Source organism: Bos indicus x Bos taurus, chromosome 7 (assembly GCF_003369695.1).
Source record: "Bos indicus x Bos taurus breed Angus x Brahman F1 hybrid chromosome 7, Bos_hybrid_MaternalHap_v2.0, whole genome shotgun sequence".
Classification (NCBI taxonomy): Eukaryota; Metazoa; Chordata; class Mammalia; order Artiodactyla; family Bovidae; genus Bos; species Bos indicus x Bos taurus.
This window is the reverse complement of record NC_040082.1, coordinates 88,923,820-88,948,424: the sequence shown is the minus strand read 5'-3', so window position 1 is coordinate 88,948,424 and position 24,605 is coordinate 88,923,820. Positions and strand designations below refer to the sequence as shown.

General features: G+C 41.1%; 2 protein-coding genes across 8 annotated transcripts in view; one reads left to right on the top strand and one right to left on the bottom strand.

Moving 5' to 3' along the window:
- Window positions 1-3,398, top strand: part of KIF3A (kinesin family member 3A) — a 94,103-nt gene extending 90,705 nt beyond the window's left edge. For 6 of the 7 annotated variants that reach the window (XM_027547092.1, XM_027547090.1, XM_027547089.1 and 3 more), the window contains one exon: window positions 863-3,398. In XM_027547092.1, coding sequence (XP_027402893.1) covers window positions 863-911 — 49 coding nt within the window. In that variant the 3' untranslated portion in view covers window positions 912-3,398. The remainder of the gene's footprint in view (window positions 1-862) is intronic. The other variant, XM_027547093.1, reaches the window with a different exon arrangement.
- A 5,907-nt stretch (window positions 3,399-9,305) lies between these two features.
- Window positions 9,306-17,509, bottom strand: IL4 (interleukin 4). Its single transcript, XM_027548559.1, has 3 exons — window positions 17,036-17,509; window positions 11,821-11,946; window positions 9,306-9,540 (listed from the first exon to the last, which is right to left on the bottom strand). The coding sequence occupies exons 1-3, from the start codon at window positions 17,168-17,170 to the stop codon at window positions 9,442-9,444; spliced, it is 360 nt and encodes a 119-aa protein (XP_027404360.1). The 5' UTR covers window positions 17,171-17,509; the 3' UTR covers window positions 9,306-9,441.
- Between the last annotated feature and the right edge of the window lie 7,096 nt (window positions 17,510-24,605).

The window sequence follows — 24,605 nt, the reverse complement described above, 5'->3', positions numbered from 1 at the left end:
TGAATTTGGGGGAACAGGGCCCATTGTTTCTGGATCTTCCTATGTCAAAGGAGAAACCAGAAATAAGAATTATTTATATGAAGTCTCTGTTTTTAGTCACTTTTAAGAAACTATGTGGACTTAAAACAGCCAAGCAAATAATAAGATATTTGGATATAGATTTCAGAATGCTCATTTTAAAATAATGTACTTTTTTGTTAGTCTAAAAAAAAAATGTGAGTGAACATTAGATGAGCCAAACCCAGCACCTCTGTGTACCAGAATTAGCCTGCTGTATTGTGAAAACAGTACATGGCCATAAATACAGACAAATATGCACATTAAATGGTTTTTTGATATTAGGTTACATTACTTGATAATGTTCGATGTGATGTTCCTCATTAGAAACACACAGTTCAGTGTACTAAACAAAACTGCAATAAACATGATACATTAATGGAGCATTTCCATCAGTTCCTACACAGTCATCTATGAGGTGTTGCTTCAGGTGATTTGTGGCTCTGATTTTCACTGAATAAGCTGGAACCTTTAGCACACTCCAGAAAAGATAATCAAGGAGTTCAAATCTGGCAGGCATGCAGACCACTTGGCCTATCCACATTGTCTAGTCTGATTTATCATTCACTCATTCCCTCATCACTGTGGGTGGTGGAGTGCAGTGCCATGCTCTTGGGCTCACTCTAAGTGACTTGCCCTAGCCTGAAAAGGCAGGCATTAATTGATCTCTTAACATAGCATGTCAAACCTTGACTGGTTTCTAGATTCTCTGGCTGCTTGATATTATCTATTACATAATGTAAAGTGTTTGTACTTTTGTCTTTTAGGGAAGCATTCATGTTTTCTTTTTCTCTTCTCCAAACAGAAAGCGTTCTGCAAAGCCTGAAACTGTAATTGACTCTTTACTTCAGTAAACGTTACAGACTTAAAGTCAAAATAAAAATTAGTGATATTCTCATGCCTGGATAAAATATTTAATTAAAACATTGAAGACTTTTGTGTAATTTCCTGTAATGCAACTTGTAAATCATGGAGTAAGACTGGAACTAATAATTTGCTTAATATCTTTTAGTCCATATATATTAAGTTAATATAACATTAAAATTGTACCACTGGTAATTGTTCAAATTGTCATAATTACTTTTTCAACTTACACTGTGCAGGGAAGTTGAAGGAGCAGTTCATACTATAGAGAGTTGCAGTTTAAATGTATACATAAGTCTACTAGTGATTTACTCAACTACTATCTATTTAGATAACTGGACAGATATTCAAAATAGAAAAAAAGAATAAGTCCTGTTTTGCACATAGAAAGTTGCAGGTCTAGTTGTCCTGTGGTTTCCTGTTACATATGAATATATGGGCTGCATATCTAAGAAATAATGGAATCCTAACACCCACCTGGCCTTCTAAAATATATTCTAATTTTTATACTCACATTCATTGCATTTAGTGTATGAGATGGGTGATCTTATTGACCTATAGAACACTTTTACGATTTGATAGTCTAGAAGTATACATGTTTAAGACACAAAAGCTGAAAATATGTTTCATCTGGACCTCTCTTGACCTTTTCTGCCACTTCAGGTCAAAAATTTTGTTTGATTTCATGTTTCTTGAAACATTGAATTTGTACCTAAATATAAAGGAGTCACCCAGTTACAGAAAATTAAGAAGCTAAATATTGGTCACTGATATTTGCCTCTGTAGGTATTATTTTTTAAATTCACTTTGAAGCTTGATTAATGGATACTTTCCTGTGTCTGACTTCTAAATTTTGATGGCAATTGCTCTGTCTCTCCCAATTGAGAAAGATCTCCGTTTTCTGGAAAATACAACCAAAGCAGGAAAAATACCTTTTAATTCTTTGCCTTTAAAACACTTTGTTTTGTCTTTCTTCTTATTTTATAAAGAAAATAGTCTTGCCTGAATTTCTTCCATTGACAATTCCAATTAGACCATACCTCTAAAATAAAAATTATTTTTATTTTATAGTAAAAAAGAAAAGTTGTCATAGATAGAATTATTGTTTTTTTGTTGGCTGCTTGTAAAATTTTTATTTTTTTAAGTTATGCTACTCTAAAACCACTATATATATATATATATATATTTATCTTTTATGAGTTTTAAAATTATGTAATCACCCCTGAAATACATTGGCTACACATTTTAAGACTGCATAAATTAGTAAGTTTGGTTAAATATTGTTTTACAATTACAAAGCTATGTATAGAATGGGAGTGAAGGTAGCATACTTGTGAATTGTGTAAAAATGTGTCCATAAACTTAAAGTACATTTCAAAGGTGATGTACTAAATATCTTATGTATGGTGAATTTTTTCTAGGTAAGAAGAATTGGATTTAACTAACAGCATTCTCTTTGTGATGTGCAAGATAGTTAGACATTTATAACCTTGTGGGGCATTGTTTAGATACTGTGAAGACTTGAGGTGAACTTATGTCTTGTAAAAGCTTTGTGTAACCAGAATATCTTGGGAGTTATAGATGCACATTTAAGTCTATTAGTAATTAGAGAAATCTTAATTTTACCAGTAGAAAAAAAAATGACTATGTCTTTTTTTTTTTTAAAGTCCACAGGTCTAGCCTTTAACCATCCATTTAATAGAAAAGGGATAACTTTTGCATTAAGCTTTAAAACATTAAGGAAAATTTAAGTCAGCATCTTAGATATTTTTCTTTTCCATGTCACTGCAGTAACAAAAAGAAAGCTATAAAAAGTCAAAACATTGATAAATTTTAAAAATAGGCTGCTTTAGCATTACATTAGAACTGATATCAAGATTAGATATTGGAGCCAGGCCTGAGTCCCCATGTGAAAGCATGGGAACCTAGCGTTAAAGCTGTTCACTTAGCTCCAATCATAGCAGTCCTGTGGTTCCTTCACATTTACTTTGTGTCATTGTCCACAAATGAAATATTTGTAACTTCAGTGTTAGTTTCATGAAAAGATAGATAAATTTGCTCATTATTTGAAATAAGAAACATTTAAAATGAGTGTCACATATAAGTAGGTTATTGAATGTGAATGGCGATTTTTTCTCTTTAATTTAAAAAAGTAATATTTATTAAGAGGAGCCTTGGTAGAATGTTGTTTGTGGTATGTTCTTTAGTAAACCTTGCAAATATATGTAGTAATAACTGAGATATTAAAATATGATAGTATTCCCCATTTCTGTTTAGATTCTTGTGAGGTGTAGGGTAATTAAGGTGGGAGGTTTACCTCCATGTGTTCGTCCCACAAGTAGAATCAGTTTCACATGCTGTGTCATCTATTTTTTGAGAAAAAAGGACCTTTTTTTGCTGCACGAAATTTAAGGTTACTTTGGGGGAGAGGGTGGTGCTACTTCAACTAACATTTTTTTTTTAATTACGATTGTAGCTTTAGTTTGTTGTGTTTCTTTTTCATCTTTTAATAACATTTTTCCCTTAACTGTTATCATAAGGAAAGTCCCTCCCTTTCCTGCAGGGCTGTAAATTAAAGGATGGGTAGAGTTTACATTTAAGTACGTCAGTGTCTGCCCAGTTTATTAATGTATGCATCTGTGTTCCTTTTTAGTTACTCTTTGATATAAATGCTAGACTAAAACATAGATCTTCCTAGTGCCTTTGAACTTCTACTGTAGTCTAATTGAAATCATCAGTAACTTCAATAGCATTACTACAATACTGTATACTGGCCAGAATTACAAATTGTATGATGAGTTTGTTGCATTAATTTCAAAAGCCACACTTTCACTGTATTTTATGTATAAATTGTATTTGTTCAAGTTGTATATATTAATATTGTATGTATACATACAGCACGCTTAAGTAAGAAATAAAAATCTTTAGCCTAATGTCTGTAATTGTGGTCTGCTGCTTTACTCAACTGTTTTTGTGTTTGCATCCACCTTGATCTTAGTAATTAATAAGCAGGTTCTTTGTGCTTGACATCTCAATTTCATGAGGTTAAGAGAAGCCTGTGTAGTTTTGCACCAGAAACTCTTAATGTTGTGGGCCTTTAAACAGAAGTCATCCTGATACAGAAACCTGGGAGAGATGTTTTTAAAAATGCTTCTCATTGATAAAAATTTATTTTCACCAAAAAAAATTTAATCTAAGTTTTATTATCCTTGTCATTAGGTATTTGAGAACAGAAACAAGTCTATATGGAAAATGTATCTCACTAAGAGATAAAAGACATATCTTAGTAGTGACAGTATCATCATCTCTTTCAAAAACTTAATTTGCTCAAAATATCTCAAGCCATAATATTGCTTGAATTATTGTTAATGATGCATTCTTTTCACAAACACTTATTGATTATTAGGCAGCCACAAGAAGTTCACAGTGGACATTACGAAGTTTTGATTTGTCGGCAAGTTTCAAAGGATTTCTCTATACAAAAATGTGCTTTTTGTATAGAGAAGGGGACTCCTCTGGCCATTTTAGATCTTGCTCTCTCGCTCTTCCCAACTGCTTGTTGGTGTAAAACTGCTACACATGTGTAGAATATGAAAGTAAGATTAGAGGCCTGCCATAGTGTAAGCAAGAGAATCAGTAGTGCACCGTCGCACTCGCTGCCCCTCCTCCCCGGTTGAATTCTGGAGCTATGATACTCACTTTGACCAAGCAACACCACTGAGGCACACCCTCAGGGAGCCTGTTGCTGCTTGTGTTGTCAGGATGCTGCTGAGGTCATTGTTCATCCCACCTTCCTATGAAGACCCTTGAGAGTCTGTTTTAAATTCAAATACTAAAAACAGAGCAAAATAAAAATCCCAAGTACCAGCCTAAGGTACCTCAGTTCGCATGTGCCTACAGGAACTGTTAACACAGTTCTGAAGCTGCAGCCTAAACTTAAAGTGAGCCTTCTAAACAAGCTATAAGATTATCTGAATGTCTCATTCTTAAGCTGTTTCATTTGCAAAGCAAATCAAGTATTCAGTTCTCCTTCGGAAGTTGAACACATGTGTGGGAAAATGATTATGAAGAGGCTACTTCAAAAAGAACCTGTTTCCTCTCTGCATTTATCTTGGGCTTCCTGTGACCCAATCTTAAAGTTACTTTTATCAATGTTATCAGAACATCACTTTGTCTTACCCAAACACGTTTATGGCTCTGACTAAAGAATATGACAGATCAGACATTCTTCTACACCTGCTCCCCTCCCCCACCCCTCTTTAGAGGCCTGGGGAAATTTTAGTTTTTAATCAAAGACTTTATTTCTCCAGCTTTACAAAGGAATTTAACTGGGACTTTACAACTGAATAAAATATTTCTCAGAGTTGATACCAATCTTAACAAGAGGATATTGCCTAACCCAACCTAAACTGCTAGAGTCGTTACAGAAATATTACGTTGACCTTGATTTCTATTCCATCATGGGTTATGCCGCTCAATCACCAGGTGTCTTCTGCATTTACTGTGGACCCATGCATGGCTCATGGCCATATGAGTGGAGAATGACATGTCAAGGGCTATACTGAAGGAGGGTGAATGGTGAGCTACCAGGCACAGCATTCCTCCCTAGCAGCTGACCCAGTGCCTAGCACATGTCTATCTGACTGGAGAGTCAGAAAAGGTTCATCCCAGGAGAAGTGCTGTTCAAGGTGTTAAAGCAGTGGAATGGGTGCGGCAAGGCATTCCAGGCAGAAGGAGTAATGTGAGTATCATGTGCATTGGTGGCCTGCTTGAAGTAAGGCAAAAGAGGTAGGGACTGATGATCCTGAAGAGGAAAGAGACAAGCCAGGATCCAGTTGTCGAAGAGTTTTCTTTAAGCAATGAGAAGCCACAGAAGGATCTTAAGGGGGTGACTCACGTTATTTGTGTTTTAGAAAAACAACTGCTGAAAAGATTGTGAAGGATTAGATTCGGAGGAGCTGGGAGAGCAGATGATGTACTCACCTGTGCCTTGGAGGCTGGGACAGTCATGGGCCAGAGGAACCAACCTCCTCCTCTCCTTGCTGGCTGTCTTGCCCTCAAGACCGGCCCCTAGGCTGAGGGAACCTATGTATCTTTACTTTTCTTTACTGATGTTGCTAACGGGTACCCAGGTATGCAGTCACCACCTAAAACATCTGAACATGTTTGTGTTTGGTTTAATGCTGGCTAATAGGAAGCAAGCAAGGAAGAGACAGCCTAGAGACTGAACATTGAACAAGGAAGAAGTTGACATGAAGGATGGATCAAAAGAAACACTAGAGCTGAGGAGAAAATTTCTTGAGTGTTCAAGGGCAAAGGCAGCTAACTAGGAGGTTTGAAAACTCCAGGAAATCAGCTCCGAGACTAGGCAAAGTACTTGCTTTGCCCTCAATGGAAGGTAGTAGGAATTGCAAGGCTAACCTTGTATGCTGAGAGGCCAGGCCATGAGAAAACTGTGCCCTGCGCTTTGCCCTGAAATTCTGCATTCTCAGGTGATTTGGGCACCCTAAGAAGCTGACCAAGAGGACCTGCCGAGAAGGGTGGGAGAAAGTCAGGGCACTGGCGACTAGCGAGAGCCCTTGGTGCACTTTTATCAGTGGCTGGCATTTCTAACTTGCATTTCAGTGAAGATCATTCAGCTATAGATTGAGCAACCTGCTGTTTCTTTGACTTGCTTATTCAGTAAGTATTTACTATATACAGATGCCAGTTGGAGAGAGACTGTGCTCATAGTTAGAAGGCGGAGATAGGATCAGCCTGTGCCGTCAGTGTCACACATTCCATGTGTGGACAAGACGCACGTCCCATGGAGTAGGTGTGGGCTATAGCTAAGTTTCCTAAGTGAGCGTGCTGAAGCGATTACATCTCAACTTTCACTTAATCCTGACGTTTCTCTGCTTGCCCTTCTTACGTGTGTCCTCCCCGGTTCACGTTCTCTCACTCCCTTGGTAAACCCCAGCGCTTACTGTTGGATATTTCCATCCATGACAGACAGATGTGCCTGGAGCCTACGTGCGACCCTTCCGTGGCCTGTTCTAACTCTTTGTTCCGACTGCCTTTCTTTTTACCATCCTGGCCTCATACACAAACTATAACCCACAAGTCATATCCTGTGGCAGACTACAGCTCACATTAGCCATTGAATGCAAATGAATTAAAAGTTTTCATTGTGGCCTTAGAAGGCTCCATGACTCTGTTAGTTACTTGTTGCCCTTGGCATGCTGGTATTTTATGTGGGCAGGGTGAAACTGGCTGTGGTCAGGGTGAGACTTTAAGCTTTTGATTTGTTCCCTTATTTTGAAAGGGTTAAAAAGATGTTACATGTTTTGGTATAATTTTAGTACTAGTATTAATTTTTGTCATATGTGTGTGAGCAAGAATGAAAAGAGAATGCTCATTCACTGTTACTAGATCCATATTCTTGCAGACATGTCTTTAAAGGCAAATTTCAATGACTTGACATTTGGTTTTTGCCCTTTAATTGGTTAAAATAGCAACTTTATTGAGATGTGTCACATACTGTAAAATTCATCCTTTTAAGTATATAATTTAGTGGGTTTTAGTAGTTTCACAGAGTTGTACAGCCATTATGACTATCTAATACCAAAGCATTTTCATTACTCTCAGAAGAAAGCCTGTGTCTGTTAGCAGTCATTCCATCTTGCTTCATCCCCTCAGCCTCTAGCAACCAGTATTCTTACTTTTTGCCTCTGTGGACTTGCCTCTTCTGGGCATTTCTTATAAATGAAATCATACCATATGTGGCATTTGTGTCTGGCTCCTTTGAATTAGCATAGTGTTTCCAGGCTTCATCCATATTGTAGCATATGCCAGTACTTTTCTTTTTACTGCCAAGTAATATTTGTATGGCTATACCATATTTCATTTATCCATTCATCAGTTGATTGACAGTTGTGGTGTTTCTACTTTTTTGCTATAAATGAATAATGCTGCTGTGAACATTTGTGTAGAGATTTGTGTGTGGGCATGTTTTCAATTCTCTTGGTGTAGATGCCTAGGATTAGAATTACTGGAGTATATGGTAGCTATGTTTAATCTTTTGAAGAATTGCCGTACTGTTTTCCAGAATGGCTGTACCATTTTCCGATCATACCAGCAATGTGTGGTAGTTCAGTTTTTTCACATCTGCACCAATGTTTGTTACTGTCTTTTTAATTTTAGTGCTTTAACTTTTAAACTTTTATTTAATTTGTTTTAATCTTCTGGCTGCACCTCACGGCATGTGGGATCTTAGTACCCTGACCAAACTCAAACTCCGTGCGTTGGCAGTGCAGGATCTTAACCATTGGACTGCCAGGGAAGTCCTCTAACTTTTAAACTTTTAAAAGCATTTTCTTACTTGTGCACATGGTCAGACACACAGACTTCAAGTAGAAAGCCAAGAATCTCCTGCCCTTTCACTGTTCCTTATTCCAAGTCCCATCCTCAACAATCCACCTTCCCCACCTTTTTTTAGTTTCTCTGGTGGTTACCATTATAATTCCAAGGATTTCTTGATTTACTCACTATTGTCCCCCCCACACACAGACTTTTCATGTAAAAACTTTCAAACATGTAAAAGCAGAGTAATGCAACCAAACTTCACGTACCCTTCTCCACCTATAATGTTCATCAACTCATGATATTTTGTGTTGGTTCCTCCATTGAAAAATGAGAGTCTGCCTTATTTATACTACCCTTTTCAAATTTTTATAGTAAGCTATTTTTACCTCTTCTGTTACTTTTGCAATTTTGAATAAATATTTGACTTGTTCATGTTCCATCAACCTTTGACAATATTGCTAACCTCTCCCTGAGTGGGGGGTATTTGTGCCTCCACCTCTCTTTCTCTTCTTTTGCTCTTTACCTTTTAATCATTTTCAGCTTATTTTTATGTTGTCAGTTTGATAGCATTTACAGTCTGTTCTGTAAGCATAATTAAGTCTTCCATGTTTTGTCTATTGGTTGGTTCTAAGACTTGAGAATCAAAAGAATTTACATGATTAGGACTTTAACTCTTGTTTACTGTAGTGCCGTGTAGTGTGCTAGAATTATTCCCGCCACCCCCATGCTCGTGGACTAAATATAACAACCCTTGTGCCAATAGGAGAAGAACGTTCTAAGCATCCAGTTGACACCTTTTCAATTCAGAATTTTTCAATAATCAGTGTGACTTGTGGACTTAACCTGCAAGCTCTTTTAATTATCATTTACATCTTGTGTGGCCTTGTATTCTTTAATCATACCATGCGTTATGTCCCCAGTGAGAAAACTTGAGAGGAAAGTAGTGTTTCCTTTTTGACTCTCACATCAAGTCAAAAAGGAAACACTACTTTCCTCTCAAGTTTGGTCTCTTCAGTAAATTGGTTTTCCCAACAGTTGGCAAGGAAATATAGCCTATGCCATTAAAGTGACATAATGCATCAGACTCTACATATATTTTATTTTATGATGAGTTATAAATATATAAATATGTTTAAAATAAGGCTATAAAAAACTCATAAATTAAAATATTCAGCTTCAACACTTGGAGTATTTCTCCTTCATAATCGTCTTTAGCCTTTCCAAGAGGTCTTTCAGCGTACTTGTGCTCGTCTTGGCTTCATTCACAGAACAGGTCTACAAAAAAAATATTTCATTAGTTTGCATTGCTAAGTATTTGAATCTTGCTTGTGCCAGTCTACCCAGGTCAGCCTGCGCTTGCACTTGCCACTTGAACGGTGATCAAACCAAGGCTGCCAGTCTGGCTTGACTCTGCTGCTAGGCTAACAGGGTTTAGCTGTTTTTCGTGCATGCTACTTACATTCCAGAAATGGCCACTGTAAATCCGTAACTGTCTACCTTCAGGGTGTGGCCATCCCTGGACAGATGTGTCACAGCTAGGTGCTGCGCAGGGGCATAACAGGGATGTGGAGGCTCAGACCTGCCCACTGCCGTCTTGGGCCTTTTGTGTGGCCACCTGGACTACTGAGAGACAGGTTCAGTCCATTTGCCATCCTGCCCATTAAACAGCAACATAACAGGTTGGCCGCACTTCAGTTGGGAAGGATTCCTGCTGCCTACCACCTGGCCACTGCTTCAGTTTGAATCTCAGCTCTACCAATTTATTAATTGCATTGCTTAAGACAAACTACTTAGTTTATAAAAGTTTCAGTTTCCTTCTTGTATAAAATGGCAACAATAGTGCCTACTAAAGATCATTAGGAGGGTCAAAAGAGACAATGAGTGTAATATCTGCTCCCTGTTCTGTGACCTTATAAATAAAGCAGCGTGCCCAGAGAGAGGATGAACGTCCCCAGTTCCTCTACTTGGCATTAGGTAACATCCGCTCTTGGCTCTGCCACTTTTCCTACATCATCAGTTCTCCCCTCTTACTAGGTCATTCCCACTGGTGTATTGACATGCTCCGTATAGACCTCATCTAAAAGAACTTCCTTCACTTCATACCTGTCTTCAGCTATTGTTCCGTTTCTCTGCAACCCAATAGAAAAATACCCTAAAGCAGTTTTTCATACTCAGTACCCCTTTCTTTTCACTCCTCCCCACACCTGGTCTCTATGGAACCCACTCTCCTCAGACTTTCATTCCCACATCTCGATCTGTGTCAGCACCATCAGTAACCTCCATCACGCCGAGTTCAATGACCATTCTTAGTGTTCATCTTACTTGACCTTTCGGTACATTTGACACACTCCCTCCTCCTTAAAAGAGTTTCCTCACTTGCCTTCTGGGATACCGCACACTCTTTGATTTCCTTCTACTTCACTGGCTACTACTCGGTCTCTCTTGCTGGTCCCTCCTCTTCCTGACTCCTATATGAGTGCCTCTGGCTCAGTCCTTGGATCTGGTCCTTTCTCTGTGTCATTCAGGTCTGTGACTTAAAGATCTTTCTGAGAACTCTTCACTTAATACCATAAGTTCTGACATCTCCCTTAAGCTTCAGACTTTTTCAACAGTCCTGTCAGTATCTTCACAGCCTCTAGCCTTGATCACCCCTAGTCTTCCATATCTGTAAACAGCACCAACCATCCACCAAGGGGCCCAGGTTAGGAACCAGGAGGCCATCTTCTACTCTTTCCATTACCCCGCACCATAGATCTGTCAGCAAGTCCTTCTGGCTCGATTTTTGATCATAGCCAAAATCCAACAATGTCTGCCACTCTTACTCTGCAACACCCACCATCATCTGCAGCTGGAGTACTGTGGTAGCTTCCCAACAAGCCATCTTACTTCTGTGCTTACCCCTACTCAGTCTGTTTACCACACAGAAGCCAGAATGATCATTTAAAATCACATAAATCAGGTGGTAGTCTCTGCCCTGCTCAGAACCCTGTGGGAGTTTCCCACCATGCGTGGGGCAGAATCCATAGGCCCTGTGTGGTCTCCTCCTAAAAGCCCCTCACTTACTCAGATCCAGCCACACTGGCCCTCCTGTTGATCTTTGAACACATGAAGTTCATTTCTACCTTAGGGCCTTTGTACAGCTGTTCCCTCTGCCTGGAATGTTCCTTCCAAGTTAGTGATGTGGCCAACTCTCTTGCTTAATTCAAATAGCTGCTTAGATGATGTCGCCAGCTACTATATCAGCCCTCTCCCTCTTGACCCCTATGCTCTTTACCCCTTTATTTTTCTTCATAGCACTTATCACTACTAGACATCATGCTGTATGCTTGTTTGCTTTTCTCACTGACCCATTACAACATTCTGTGAGAGCAGGAAATGTATCCCCAGTGCCTAGAACAGTACCTATAAGCAACACGCACAGAGTCTCAACAAATAGAATTTGTCAAATGAATGAACAAGCTGATTAAAAGTGTACTGCTAGTCATAAGGAGGAATATTTTAAGAAGTAGTACTGCCATCCATTGGAAGGCAGGCTGTTGCCATAGCACAGCTTACCTTGCTTGCCAAGCTGTTGAGATTCCTGTCAAGTCCGCCCAGGAATTTGTTCAAGCACGTGTGGCTCCTGTAGATACGCCTAAGCTCAATTCCAACCCTGCAGAAGGTTTCCTTCTCAGTTGTGTTCTAGAAAGAGAAATGCTACAGATAGCCATTGGCCAGCTCGATTTTGAACACTGGAGAGAGAGATTTCCTTTTGATTTCTTCTTTCCAGGGGGACAAGTGGAGAAGGTGAGTTTGCTCACCTGTGGTCCAGCTATTCAGGTATTCCTGCCGTGTGAATGGAGGCTGCACAGTAAACAGCCTCTCCCAGTTACTTGCAAATGCAGTAGGCTTTTACCGAAACCTCCCAATGTCTTTTCCATTGGAGGGTTTTATCAAAAGGGTACCTGAAGCAAGTCACTCAACTAAGTTAATGAGAGAGTGGGGTTTGAATGCAGGGTTACCTGTCTATAGCCCATGTCTATTTCTTTACCCCACGCAAGCTGTTCTCTCTGTGGAGGGAATCTTAGGTACATGAGCTCATAATCAGAGTCTGCTCTTAACTTCTGTAATTTATAGTTTTTGAATCTAGGTTTCTCTGGAAATCCCACATGCTTACTAAGAAAATGAGTGTCCATCCTTTAGCCTGGACAGTGCTGCTTTAGCCTCAGAACCCTCCCATTTAGCCCTCCTCCTGAAAGGTAGCAGTGTGAGGAGACAGACACGTCCCCACACAGCTGGAGGTGAGTTCCTGGATCAGGGCCAGGTGCCCCAGGAGGTGGGCCTGGGAAGATGAGGGGCAGCTTCTGAGAAGAGTGCTGGGCCTTGGACGGAGTTTCTCTAAGGGGCCTTTGGCCTTGAATGTGCAGGGTCAGAACCTCTTTGGAATGCTGGCAGCTCTGATGTGGGTCTGGCCACATGGTTCTTCTTTTTTTATGAACCTGGAAGAGGGAATATGTCTCGGCCGGGTCAGGCCTGGTGTGTCCTCTCATTCTCCTGTAGGACAGAGTCATGGAGCCTGGATGGTGTGTCTTAAGCTTGAGCCCAATCCAACTCAGATAAACCTGTCTTCAGCCTCTGCCAGGACCTGTTCTTATCCCTTGCCACTCAAAGTGAGGTTCGTGAAGCGGCAGCAAGGACATCACCTGGGAACCTGTTGAGATGCAGAATCTCAGGCCTCCCTCTGGACCCACTAAATCAATCTGCGTTCACAGGATCTCCAGGGGATTTATATGAGGAGCTCTGTCCAAACAGCTTTTTTGGTTCTCCCATATTTTTTCTGATTATCAAGGCTGTTTACTATAAAGGTTATATGCAGTCAACAAAAATGGATTTTTTTTCATTAACCATCAGCCAGAGAGAACTACTATTACAATTTTGGTAACTATATGTCCAGATTCTTTTTAATACTTTTTTTTTCTTCAATAGGGACCGACTAGTGATATTCTTTTCTAACCTCTTTACGCTTAACATATAGTACTAGCAATTCCTTAAATCATTCAGTAGTATTTTAGAACATGAGATTGAGAGCTGTGGAGGAACGTAGGGCATATTTGTGCCACAGCTGATCAATCCCCTACCTTTGCATTGTTTTTACTTATAGCAGTACAGGAGCAGCAAGTCATCTGTATAGATCTTTGAATTTATCTCTCATTTTTTCAGGCTGAGTTCCAGGAGTGCTGTTGATTTTTTTAGGGTTTTTCTAGGAAAACCTTGACCCAGACCGAGGCACCAGAATCCCAGACTACAAAAGCTTCCTCTTTGCACTGTGGAGCTTGATGGCCCGTGGTCAGGGCCTTTAGAAGGACGTGTATATAATGAAGAGCCGTGAACTCTCCTGGGTCCCGACTCTAATTGAAAGTTTAAGAGTAGCACCAGTGTCTCTGGGCTCTGGGAGTCAAGAAACCTCCCATAAATCACCATATCTCTGTGGAGCGTTGTGGGTGAACAGAGGTGATGAGGCCGAGAAGACAGACACCAGCTGTGTATGCAGTTGGAGGCAGATGCCTGTGTTGTTGGGGACAGAACAGTGAGGTTCAAGAATGTCAAAAGGAGAAGAGATCCTTTGCTTATTTTTCCATCAGAATCCAATGAGACTTTTCTAAAACTTTGACTACTTTGACTAGGGACTTAGAACTTAACACTGCCTCGGTTTTGAGAAAACATCTTCTAAAGAACTTTCAAACGATTTCTAAAGATGATTAGGATAAGTATAGAAAAGAGTTTGAATCAAATGGAAAACCTTTAAGAGAAGAAATTCTAAAGGCAGTTTTAGTTAAAGGCCTTAATGTTTTAGTTCCATTGGGATTGTAGCAATAGGATGACACTCTGGACTGCCTGCTTTTTCATCTGTGTATCCAGCTTTCACGGCCTTGAGTATATCTTTGGTAGTTCAGGGGCCACACTTTGAGGAGCCATGTGGACTCTGCAGTTTAGAACTGCTCAGGAAAGAGGCTCAAAGGGAGACCTGGTTTCCTGCCAGAAAGAAGCCTGCCCCTCCTGGGAGTGTGACAGTGGTGGCACACCATTCGGGAGATGTCTGTGCAGGGTTTCGGCCAGAGTTCTAACTAGGGTCTTGACTAGCTTCTCTTTGGGACAGACAGATCTGTCCTATATGTATTGTATCCATTATCTCCACTTATGCACAAATTTAATCAGCCAGTGCTATATGTGGAAAAAGTCCTCTGCTTTCACTTTTGAAAAAAGACTTGATGTTTGGCATAGAGCTCTCTGAAAAATTATAAACTTTTGCACCTTTTGGTAGTAGAAAATGCCTCCAACTAATAGTCCACCAAAGAAGTCCTTCCTAGACCTGCCAGCTTGCTTGCTTTCTACCTCGCTCACCTTACTTCAGAGACACTGGAAACACTGCCTGCGGAACCCAGCATTTAGATAAGCACGTTGTTCCAGCATCTGCCAAGAGCAGGATGTCACCTAACTTGAGCATAATGGACCTCTGGATCTCTAAAAGCACTAAAATTAATATGCTCGATTTTGGAAAGATATTCTTGAGAACACAAGAAAGTAACTTTTCCTCCCATATAGCACCCTTGTGGGTTTTGAAAATAACAACCTTTCTTTGTTCTGAAGTATCTTGAAAGGTAAGTAAGCAGTGCTGAGTCTTTGAGGAAAAGAGAATGGAAAAACGAGATTGTTAATCCAGGAGGAATAGAAAGCAGTTCAGGAAGGCATGAGATAGGTAAGAGTGAAGGAAGGTAGTGGGAACTGACCTGCACCTTGGCTGGGGAGAGGATTGGCTGTCTTCTAGAGCAGCCCAGAGTGGGGTTGCCCTGGGCTCACAGTCATGGAGAGTTGATGATTTCAAACCCCTGGCCCCTCTCTCTTAGAATGATTGCTTCTCTACAACCAGTTTTTGCCTTTAATCAAGAGTTACATAGTAACATTTTCCACTAACTCAAGAGTTGGATTCCAACCAACTTTCAAAATTGCTTTCATATCTTCAGATGTAGAAACTGAGGCACAGAGAGGTGTAGAGGCTTGTCAAAGGCCACACAGTTAATAGCAGAGCTGGGGCTAAAGCCACCAGCTGTCTCCCTTCCAGCCTCACGGTGCTTCTGCTGGGCCTTGCCCTTGGCTTTGATAGCACCCTCTCAGCAGTGAGCCACCCCCTGGAGAACCCAGAGCATGACTCAGTGACTCTTGGCTATTTTATTTCTCTATATATAAAATATTAAGATAGATAAAGCATTATATATAAGATATATACATAAAATATTAATAAATGAAATATATAAAGTATTATACACTAGATATGAAATTTTATATATACATATATATGAAATCCTTCCAACCTGCTGTTACAGGATGTCTGATACAGGATGAGATTCTGAAGGATAAAATTATACAATATGTATTATACAGTACATATGTTTATATTATATGCTATTATATAATTATTATATTTCCGACTCCTGGAATAATCTTTAATGAAAAATGAGATAGTCTGGATAAAGGCCCAAAGAATAGTTTTGCTCACGAGCAGGACAGGCCTACGCTCTGGCCCTGGCCAAGTTACCCTCTGGTATACATGGAAAGCAGGTGGTTAGGAGACCACTGGTAAATTGAAGCTTTGGGTTTTTCATTCTCACTTGTGTGTTTCCATGAAAACAGGAACTGATGTGCTGAAAGCTATTGATATGGCTGTAGTCATGTGTTTGTCAGAGAAAATGCACTATCAGCTGTCAAATCTATCTCCTCCCACTGAAGATCGGGGGGCGGGGGTGAGGCGCAGGAGGAGGAAAGGTGAGATGCCCTGGCAGGAGCAGCCGGAGGCAGGGATATGTTGGCCCCTGTCTGACAGGATGGTTCTGGACTGGCCAGAGGGGAGTTTGCAGGACAGAGAAAGCTGAGGGTCTCCGGACAGCCGTGCCCGGAGCTAGTGGGCTGTTAGGTGACCAGGCTGCGGAAGAGGAGGGGCTCTGGCAATACATTTTCTGTTGCCATAGGAAGTCTCTTAGACAAAATGAAAGCTCTCTCAACCTGTAATCTCAATATCTGTTTTTGTGCGAGTATTTGGTTTTTCAGAAATGTATGGGCCAGAAAAATTCTCTCCTTCAGCAGCATTAATTGAGTGCCTCCTATATTCCAGGTACTAGACCTGGGTTGGGTAAAATCTTAAAGAGCTTTTCCTTGATTGAGGTCTAAAGTATGACTATAAAACCCAAGCTTTCTACTATATATCTTCTAAGTCAAGTGAAACTAGAAACACTAAAATGCATTTGAGAATAAAGATCAGAATTCTCAGTCTTTGAAAATATTTCATACATTATAGTTAGGTTGAGCCTGTTTGCTTTCTGTTAAATTTGTTTAAACACTTGTGATTGGCTCTCTTCACCAAGTCACCCATCTGCCAAAGTAGACCCAAGACGGCTCTTACCTTTGGGGCAGCAAAGACGTCTGCTACAGGCAGCTCCATGCATGAATTCTTGGCCCAGGCAGGAACAAGAGAACAAGAGAGTGAGTTACGTTCAACTGCACAGGGTAAGCCTTGCTGAACAGCTCTGACCCTCTCAAACTAAGAAAACTGCCTATAGTCCCTCAGGGGGAAAAAAACCAAAAAACAAAAAACACCAGGAGGAAAATCTCCACAGTGCTCACCATCCTACCACCAACCACCAAGTCTCTAGGAGCTGTTGTGTTCTTTTCACAGTCTAAGAAATAGGCACAGCATCACCAGAACATCTGGAGAGATGGTGCCAGATAGCTTACTCACCTTTCTCGTTGTGAGGATGTTCAGCGTTTTGATGATCTCTGCTAAGGTAATATCACACTTGTGTCCATGGACGAAGTGACTGGTACATACCAGTAAGCAGACCAGCACTGGGATCAGCTGGGAGGTGAGACCCATTAATAGTATCTCTATTTGCACTGACAATGTGAGACAATTAGTTTACCAGGAGACGCTAACAATGCAATTCTGATAAAGATATCTCTATATATAGATTTTAAAATTGCTGAAACTGAGGGAAAATAAGTTTACATTGGAAATTTTCATTACACCAGGTTGTCAGTCATTTGGGGCCAATCAGCACCTCTCTTCCAGGAGAAAAAATGCCTCACAAAAACAGGTAAAATGTTCCTGTGAAATCAGACCAGTAGGAAAATGAAACCTTTTTTTAAAATTAACTACAAAGTATCAGCATAGGAAATTACACCATAATTTTCTCTTTAGATTAATCTTATCAGCTTGGGGTTGCTGCTGGCTTTTTACTTTGCATAGAAGGAAGAGGCCACAGGTGTCCGAGTTTGTTTTAGTGCAGCCCTCCTGGGGAAAGATAGAGTAATATCAAGAAAGTTTGACTTGATTAGTATTTCACCTTGGCTTCTTCCAAGTATGGGTGGCATCTGGGAAACTCTCCTTTTGTGGAAAAGCTGATCTGTGGTTCTTTTCTCTGGGTAGAAGGAAAGTAACGGGCACAGATTCTCTCCTGTTGTAGCACTTAAACATGCCTTTCTTCCACATTTAGGATTTTGGCCAAGGACATGTAATACATGGTGGAGCTTCATTAGGACCATGTCAGGTCCATAGGTCTTTAACAATAAGGAGGCTCTAGGCAAAGTATGCCTATCCCGAGGTTTCAGGAATGACTCCTTTGAGGGACTTTCCTGGCAGTCCAGTGGTTAAGGCTCTGCACTTCCACTGCAGAGAACGTGGGTTCAATCCCTGATTGGGGAACTAAGATCCCACATGCTGCTACTGCTACTGCTAAGTCGTTTCAGTCGTGTCCGACTCTGTGCGACCCCATAGGCGGCCTCCCACCAGGCTCCTCTGTCCCTAGGATTCTCCAGGCAAGAACACTGGAGTTGCCATTTCCTTCTCCAATGCATGAAAGTGAAAAGTGAAAGTGAAGTCACTCAGTCTACTGTGCGGCAAAAAAATAAATAATTTTTAAAAAAGGAATGATCACTTTGAAAATGGATTTGAAATACAACCTCAGCTAATTAGGGGAAAAGAGTGATATCGAGGTGCTACCACTTGCCCTGGCACCTCACTGTAATTCCTGTGGGTGCTGCACACCCCTACCACTGACTCAGATGCCTGCGTCCCAGCACACCACTGGTTATTCCTCCCTGAGCCCTTCTCTTTCCTCTCTGCTTCCTTTCTGTTGGTTTCTCACCTTCCTCTCCAATGATTTCCTCTGGAAGGTCATACAGAAATGATGACTGCTAAGGTCATTCCTGAACTTTGGCTTTTATTTGTGGTGACTTGTAGTCCATGAAAGAATCTGGACAATTGTAACAGGAAGGTCCTTGGACCATATTTAGGATCCTTCCATTGGGACTGTGCAGTGAATTTGCCGGGCTCAGCGCAGTGACGTCTGACAGCAACTGCATGAAGTCGGGCCAGGCTTCCAGGTTAAGGGCACCGCCTCCACAGTGCTGTCCTCACTTCATCACTGGCTGATCATTCAGGGGTCCCCATTCCACCTTCACTTTGTCCAATTGGCTGCAAAGTTGAGTCCCCACTATCCTCTCGGATTCATAATTTGCTAGAATGACTCACAGAAATCAGAGAAGCACTATATGTAAGGTTATAGTTTTATTACAGCAAAAGGATACCAGTCAGACTCAGCCAAAAGAAGAGACCTGGAGATTGAGGTCTAGGAGTGTTGCAGATACGAAGCCTCCTCTGTTCTCTCCCTGGAGTCAGAACGCATCGCTTCCGCAGCACTTTGATGTGTGACTCCACACAGATCGTGCCAACCAAGGCAGCTAATCAGAGCTTTGGTGTCCAGCTTTACTGGGGTGTCATTCAGTAGACGTGACTGATTGAATCCATGGCCACTTGGTTGACCTCATCCTCCAGCCTCCTCCCTGGAGGATGGGCTGATGACTCAACAGCTTAATAGTGTTACTGGTCTCCATCTTGAGTGGCCTTATTAGCATGAACTGTCAGGTTCTGCCACAAATAGCAAAGACACTCCTGTAACTTGGAAGATCCCAAGGATTTACAGCCTACCTCCAGGAACTGGTGACAAAGACCTGTCAAATTCTTTATTCAAAGGTTTTAGAGGTCACCTCCCAAGAGCCAGGACAAAGGTCAAACTTCTCTGGGTAAGTTTTTTTTTTTTTTTATAATACATCTTTTTTCTCCCAGTTTTATTGAGATACAATTGACATGTCACTGTATAACATAATGATTTAAATTATATATATCAATATATTGTGAAATGATTACAGTAAGTTTAGTTAACATCAGTTCTCTCATATAGATATAAAAAAAGAAAAAATATTTTCCCTCATGATGAGAACTCTTAGGATTTATACTCTCAACAACTTTCAAATATTCCATACTAGAGTATTAACTATAGTCATCATGTTTTATGTTATATCCCTAGTTCTTATTTACAGCTGAAAGTTTGTACCTTTAAAAAAAAATTTTTTTTTTTTCTTTCTTTCTTTCTTTGGGCTTCTCTGGGTGTTAGTTTTGGCATGTGGGATCTAGTTCCCTGACCAGGAATAGAAGCCATGCCCCTTGCGTGGGAACTTGGAGTCTTAGCCACTGGACCACCAGGGAAGTCCCTAGTTTTTACTTTTTGATTCCCTTCATCCAATTCCCCACCCCTCCTCCCCCCACCTATGGTAACTAAAAATCTGATCCCTTTTTCTTTGAGTTTTTTGTTTTTAGATTCATAGTGAGATTATATAGCATTTGAGTTTTCACTTCAGCATCTATCTCTGTTATCATACATGGCAGGATTTCCTTTCTTTGGGTGAATAATATTCCATTGTATATGTACTGCAACTTTTAAAAGTCATTTGTCCGTGATGAACACAGGATGTTTCTATGCCTTAGCTGTTGTAATAATGCTGCTTTGAATATGGGAAGGCAGGTATCTTTTTGAGTTAATGATTTTGTTTCCTTTGGATACATTCCCAGAAGTGAAATTGCTAGATTATGTGGTAGTTCTTATCTTTTAATTTCTTGAGGAACCTATATAACTGTTTTTCATAATGGCTTTGCCAGTTTGCGTTCCCACCAACAGAGCATGAGGGTTCCCTTTTCTCCACATCCTTGGCAATGTTCTTGTCTTGATGCTGTTCTAATAGGTGTGAGGTATTTGTGGTTTTGATTTGATTTCCCTGATGACCAGTGTTGTTGAATACCTTTTCCTAAACTTGTTGGCCATTCATGTATCTTCTTTGGAAAAGTGTGTATATGAGTTTTAGACATTATAAAGTTTGATTATTTGTGTTTTTTTTCTAGGGTATGTTTATTTTTTGCTACACAAATAGGGGGAGTTAATGAGAAGGGCAGACTTCCTTCTAGAATAGATAGAGACTTCAAATCCAGATTAGCTATCATTTGGAGTAAAATGGTAGTCCTTTTTTAAGAAAAGGTTCGAGGGGTGTAGAGCACACCTCTAAAGCCTTGAGGTTTGAGGCAGAGCTGGAGAGGAGGAGAGTTCACCAGAATCCCAGCATGTGTGGGAGGCAATAGAAAAGCTGTCTACATATTGAACAGTTGTTTGTTTTTTTAACCTTTGCTGAGGGCCAAACTTTGGGCTTGGGGTTCTGGGATTAAAGATGTGAGTCAGAAAAGGAATATAATTTAGTATCCATAGCTCAAAAGCAGAATACAGTTTCTTCTTTGCTGTTTCAGTGGTTGGATGAGGCCAGAGAAAAAAGGATAAACTCTCTAGACTATCAGGAGTGACCAGAAAGTCCCCTCAAACAGTGGCAGTTAAAAATGGTCACCCTGCCTGCAGGGTGGAACCATGGCAGCTATGCATGTGGCTGGGTGTTCAGAAGCTGGGAAGGTGGGGACCTGCATGTCAGAGACAGCAGCCAGCACCTAGCCATGTGAGACAAGGGAAGCTTTCCCAGCCTGCGGGAGCTATGGGGCAGGATGGTGAGGCAGGTGGGGCAGCACTGGAGTGCCATGTTCCAAAGGGCAGCATTTGAATCTGCACAGGCTGGGGAATCTGTCTGCCTCCCCCAGTGTTGGGGGAGCCATTAATGCTGTGAGTGGACAGAGGTTATGCCTTGCAGGTCTCAAAAAGAAAACAAAGTCGAGAGCGAGAGAAAGAAAGCAAGAGTGAAAGTTAGTTGCCTCAAGCCAAAACTGGGCGAAGCTTGCAGGTTACCTTGACTTCCTGAATTCCTAGGTTTCGGCACCAAATATGATCTCAGATGGCATCAGCTTGCAGCAGCTTGGAGCCAAGCTTCGGTTTCCCACCAGACTGAGGTCCAGTCTTGGCAGTGAAAGCATCAAATCCTAGCCGCTAGACCCAGTGGTCAGTGACAAGGCCCTGGCCATTTGGCTTTTCAGAAAAAGAATTCCCACAGAGATGGAAAGTAGTGAAACAAGTCAAGTACTTATTAGGAGGAAAAGAAGTATAGTATGTGCAGATAGACACACAGGCGGTCTCAAGAGAGAATCGCTGAGTCTTGCCCTTGTGGTAAAATCATTTACCTCAGATTGGTACTTGAACCTATGTGCTGGAACTCTAGCCCAGCCAAATCCAGTTTGGGACTTGAATCCACATGACTGGGACTCGAACCTGGCCACAACCCACAATCTTCCAATGAAGATCACACACCTGGTTTCTGGACTTAATAAAGCTCAGGTTCTTTGTGTCTTAGTGCATAAAGAATTTAACTAGAGGCAAAGTGATAGGCAAGAAGTAGATTTATTAATATAGGATGCTTGTAAGAGATGCAAGAGGGCAGGCGAGGGAGCTATGCCCTGAGGATTAAGTGAGCTACAATTTTATGTGTGTGCTTAATGCTCAGTCCAGTCCAACTCTGTGCAGCCCTTTGGACTGTAGCCTGCCAGGCTCTTCTGTTCATGGGATTTTTCAGGAAAGAATACTGGAATGAGTTGGCGTTTTTTTCCTCCAGGGAATCTTCCCAACCCAGGAATAAATTTTATAGTCAAAGGAAAGTGGGGGAAGGGAAAAGATAGTCTTCTTTGAGTAGATGTGAGGCTTAAATTGCTAGCTTCTCCTTCATATCAGGCAGGAAAGTATCTGACCCTGTGAGGTCAAACTAGGATTTTCATAGCGTTTATTTGAATCAGTAAAGAGAGGGTAACATTTTTCTTTCACTTAATGGCCTGAGGCATATCTCATACTTTTTATAAGCAGGCTTTACAGTTAAGCAAGCCTGCTTCATTCAATGACATTCCAATAGATCATTAACTTACAGTAGTCTCCCAAAGTTTCTTAGGTTTCCCTCTATCTACAGTCCCCTACTGGGACTTCTACAGCTACCTGCATAATTGACCTATCCCTGTCAGAGGTGGTTTGAATTCCTTTTATGGGGCATTTCTTTCAGGTTTTCTTTGGCCAATCATTTTGATTTGTCTGGTTCAGAGTCCATATTTGGCATATCTCAGGATCTTCCCACCTGTGCACACACACCAGTTATCCAAAGAGGCCTGTGGGTAGTCTGGCATCAGTTAGCATCACTCCTCTTCTGACCTCCAAGGAGGCTTTCTGCTGATGTGTAGTTGGGGAGGTCTCCTGACTTCGAGTGAGAAAAGTGTTTTTGGAAGGGCCTAGCCTCCTCTCTCAGTTGTCCTGCTATTCTCATCTTGGAGTTTTGGCCCATGGGGGATGAATCTCACGTCAGTGTACCCAAGTGAGGGGCTGGTGCCCATCTTCCTGCCTCTAAATAGATTAGAGAAGCAAGGGCTTAAGGTCAGTAAAAGACTGTTATAATCAGAGGCTCAAGCACAGGTGGGAATCTGGTTGTACAAGGTCAGCATATCTTTGTTATTTTCAGGCTTTAAAATTTAGTATCTATTTCTATTTCTATAATAGAAGATCTGAACCTATTGGTCCCAGACCTCATTCTTGGACTGAAAGGTCTTAGTGCAGATGTCTGAGAAAAGAGAGGGTTATAAGAGAATGGAAACCTCCTCTCAGAAAGTTTTTAATACCTTGTGGGATCCAGGAAAACAAGTTAGAGAAACCATTTTCAATTTCCCCACCCATATTGATTGGGTGGATTGGTGGTGAATTGTCTGTTGAAGCCAGGTAGCTTGCTGTCAAATTTTTTCCATGTCAATCTCTACCTGGGAAGGAGTGTTAACGTATGTACAACAAGAAGTGTCAACAGCTGCACAAACGGTCAACAGATAATCCAGGGCCAGATAGTTGTCAGGTACCACCTTGACCAGCGAATCTAGAGACTTCTGTAAACTAGTAAGAGAATTAGCTGTAGCAGTAAGAGAAAAGTTTTGAAGAACATGTTGGTGGGGGTGTACTCCCCACCATGGTAATGAGGTGTACCCAAAGAGATAGGCATGTCCATCTGGGATACCAACAGGTAATCTCGAGTTAGTTGAGTAAACAGTTTAATGAACTTGCCCATTGCTTGGATTCATTTAAGGAGTGGATTGAGAAAGGAGTAATCAAGGCTCCTAGCATACACTGTGTGGACATGGAGTTATTGTGTAGGCAATTAGTGGCCCATGGTTTCTTATCTATTTGGCATATGTTTGCTGGCAGGCCTCAGCAGACTAACTAATGGGCTTAAGAATTTAAGACCTAGCCATCTAACTGGACCTAGCCAACTCATTGGAAAAGACCCTGAAGCTGGGAAAGATTGAGGGCAAGAGAAGGGGGCAACAGAGAATGAGATGGTTGGATGGCATCACTGAATCAATGGACATGAGTTCAAGCAGACTCTGAGAGATAATGAAGAACAGGGAAGCAAGGCACGCTGCAGTCCATGGGGTCACAAGCAGTTGGACACGACTTAGCGACGGAGCAACATCCATTTCTATTGTTATGGAAATGTTTTCCAATCATATACTCAATGTGTTCCATCCACGTCCATCCCAATACCTGTTCCTGTAAGGTGGATCCTTCTTCCTTTGTTCAGGTTGCGAGTTAGAATTTGAGACAAATAGGTTGCTGGAATTCTGACTTAGGAGGATCCTTTATAAAGTGCTGGGGTGCTTTAATGCCAGTTCTTCATCCTCCCAGTTTGATTTCATGTTCTTCTGTTGCTAAGGGGAGGATTAGGGAAGAGGCATTAGAATTTTCTTTAGTAGGAAAATGAACAGTTCTAATCCTGTACATTACTGCTTCAAGCCTTGGGTCTCTGGTAGAACCAATTTCCATCAGGAACTTGGCTAAAATTCCTCATGGGATAGACAGGTTGCCATGGCCCATGATGAACTTAACTTGGCGTAAACAAATCCAGCAGTCAACCAAGTGGAGGAAGCGTGAGTTTGTGCAATGTGAAGTAGAGAGTTGTATGTCCGTCCTATAGGTTAAGGGAAATAGGCGTAGAGATGCTAAGGCAGTTAGTAGTTTCATAGTAGCACC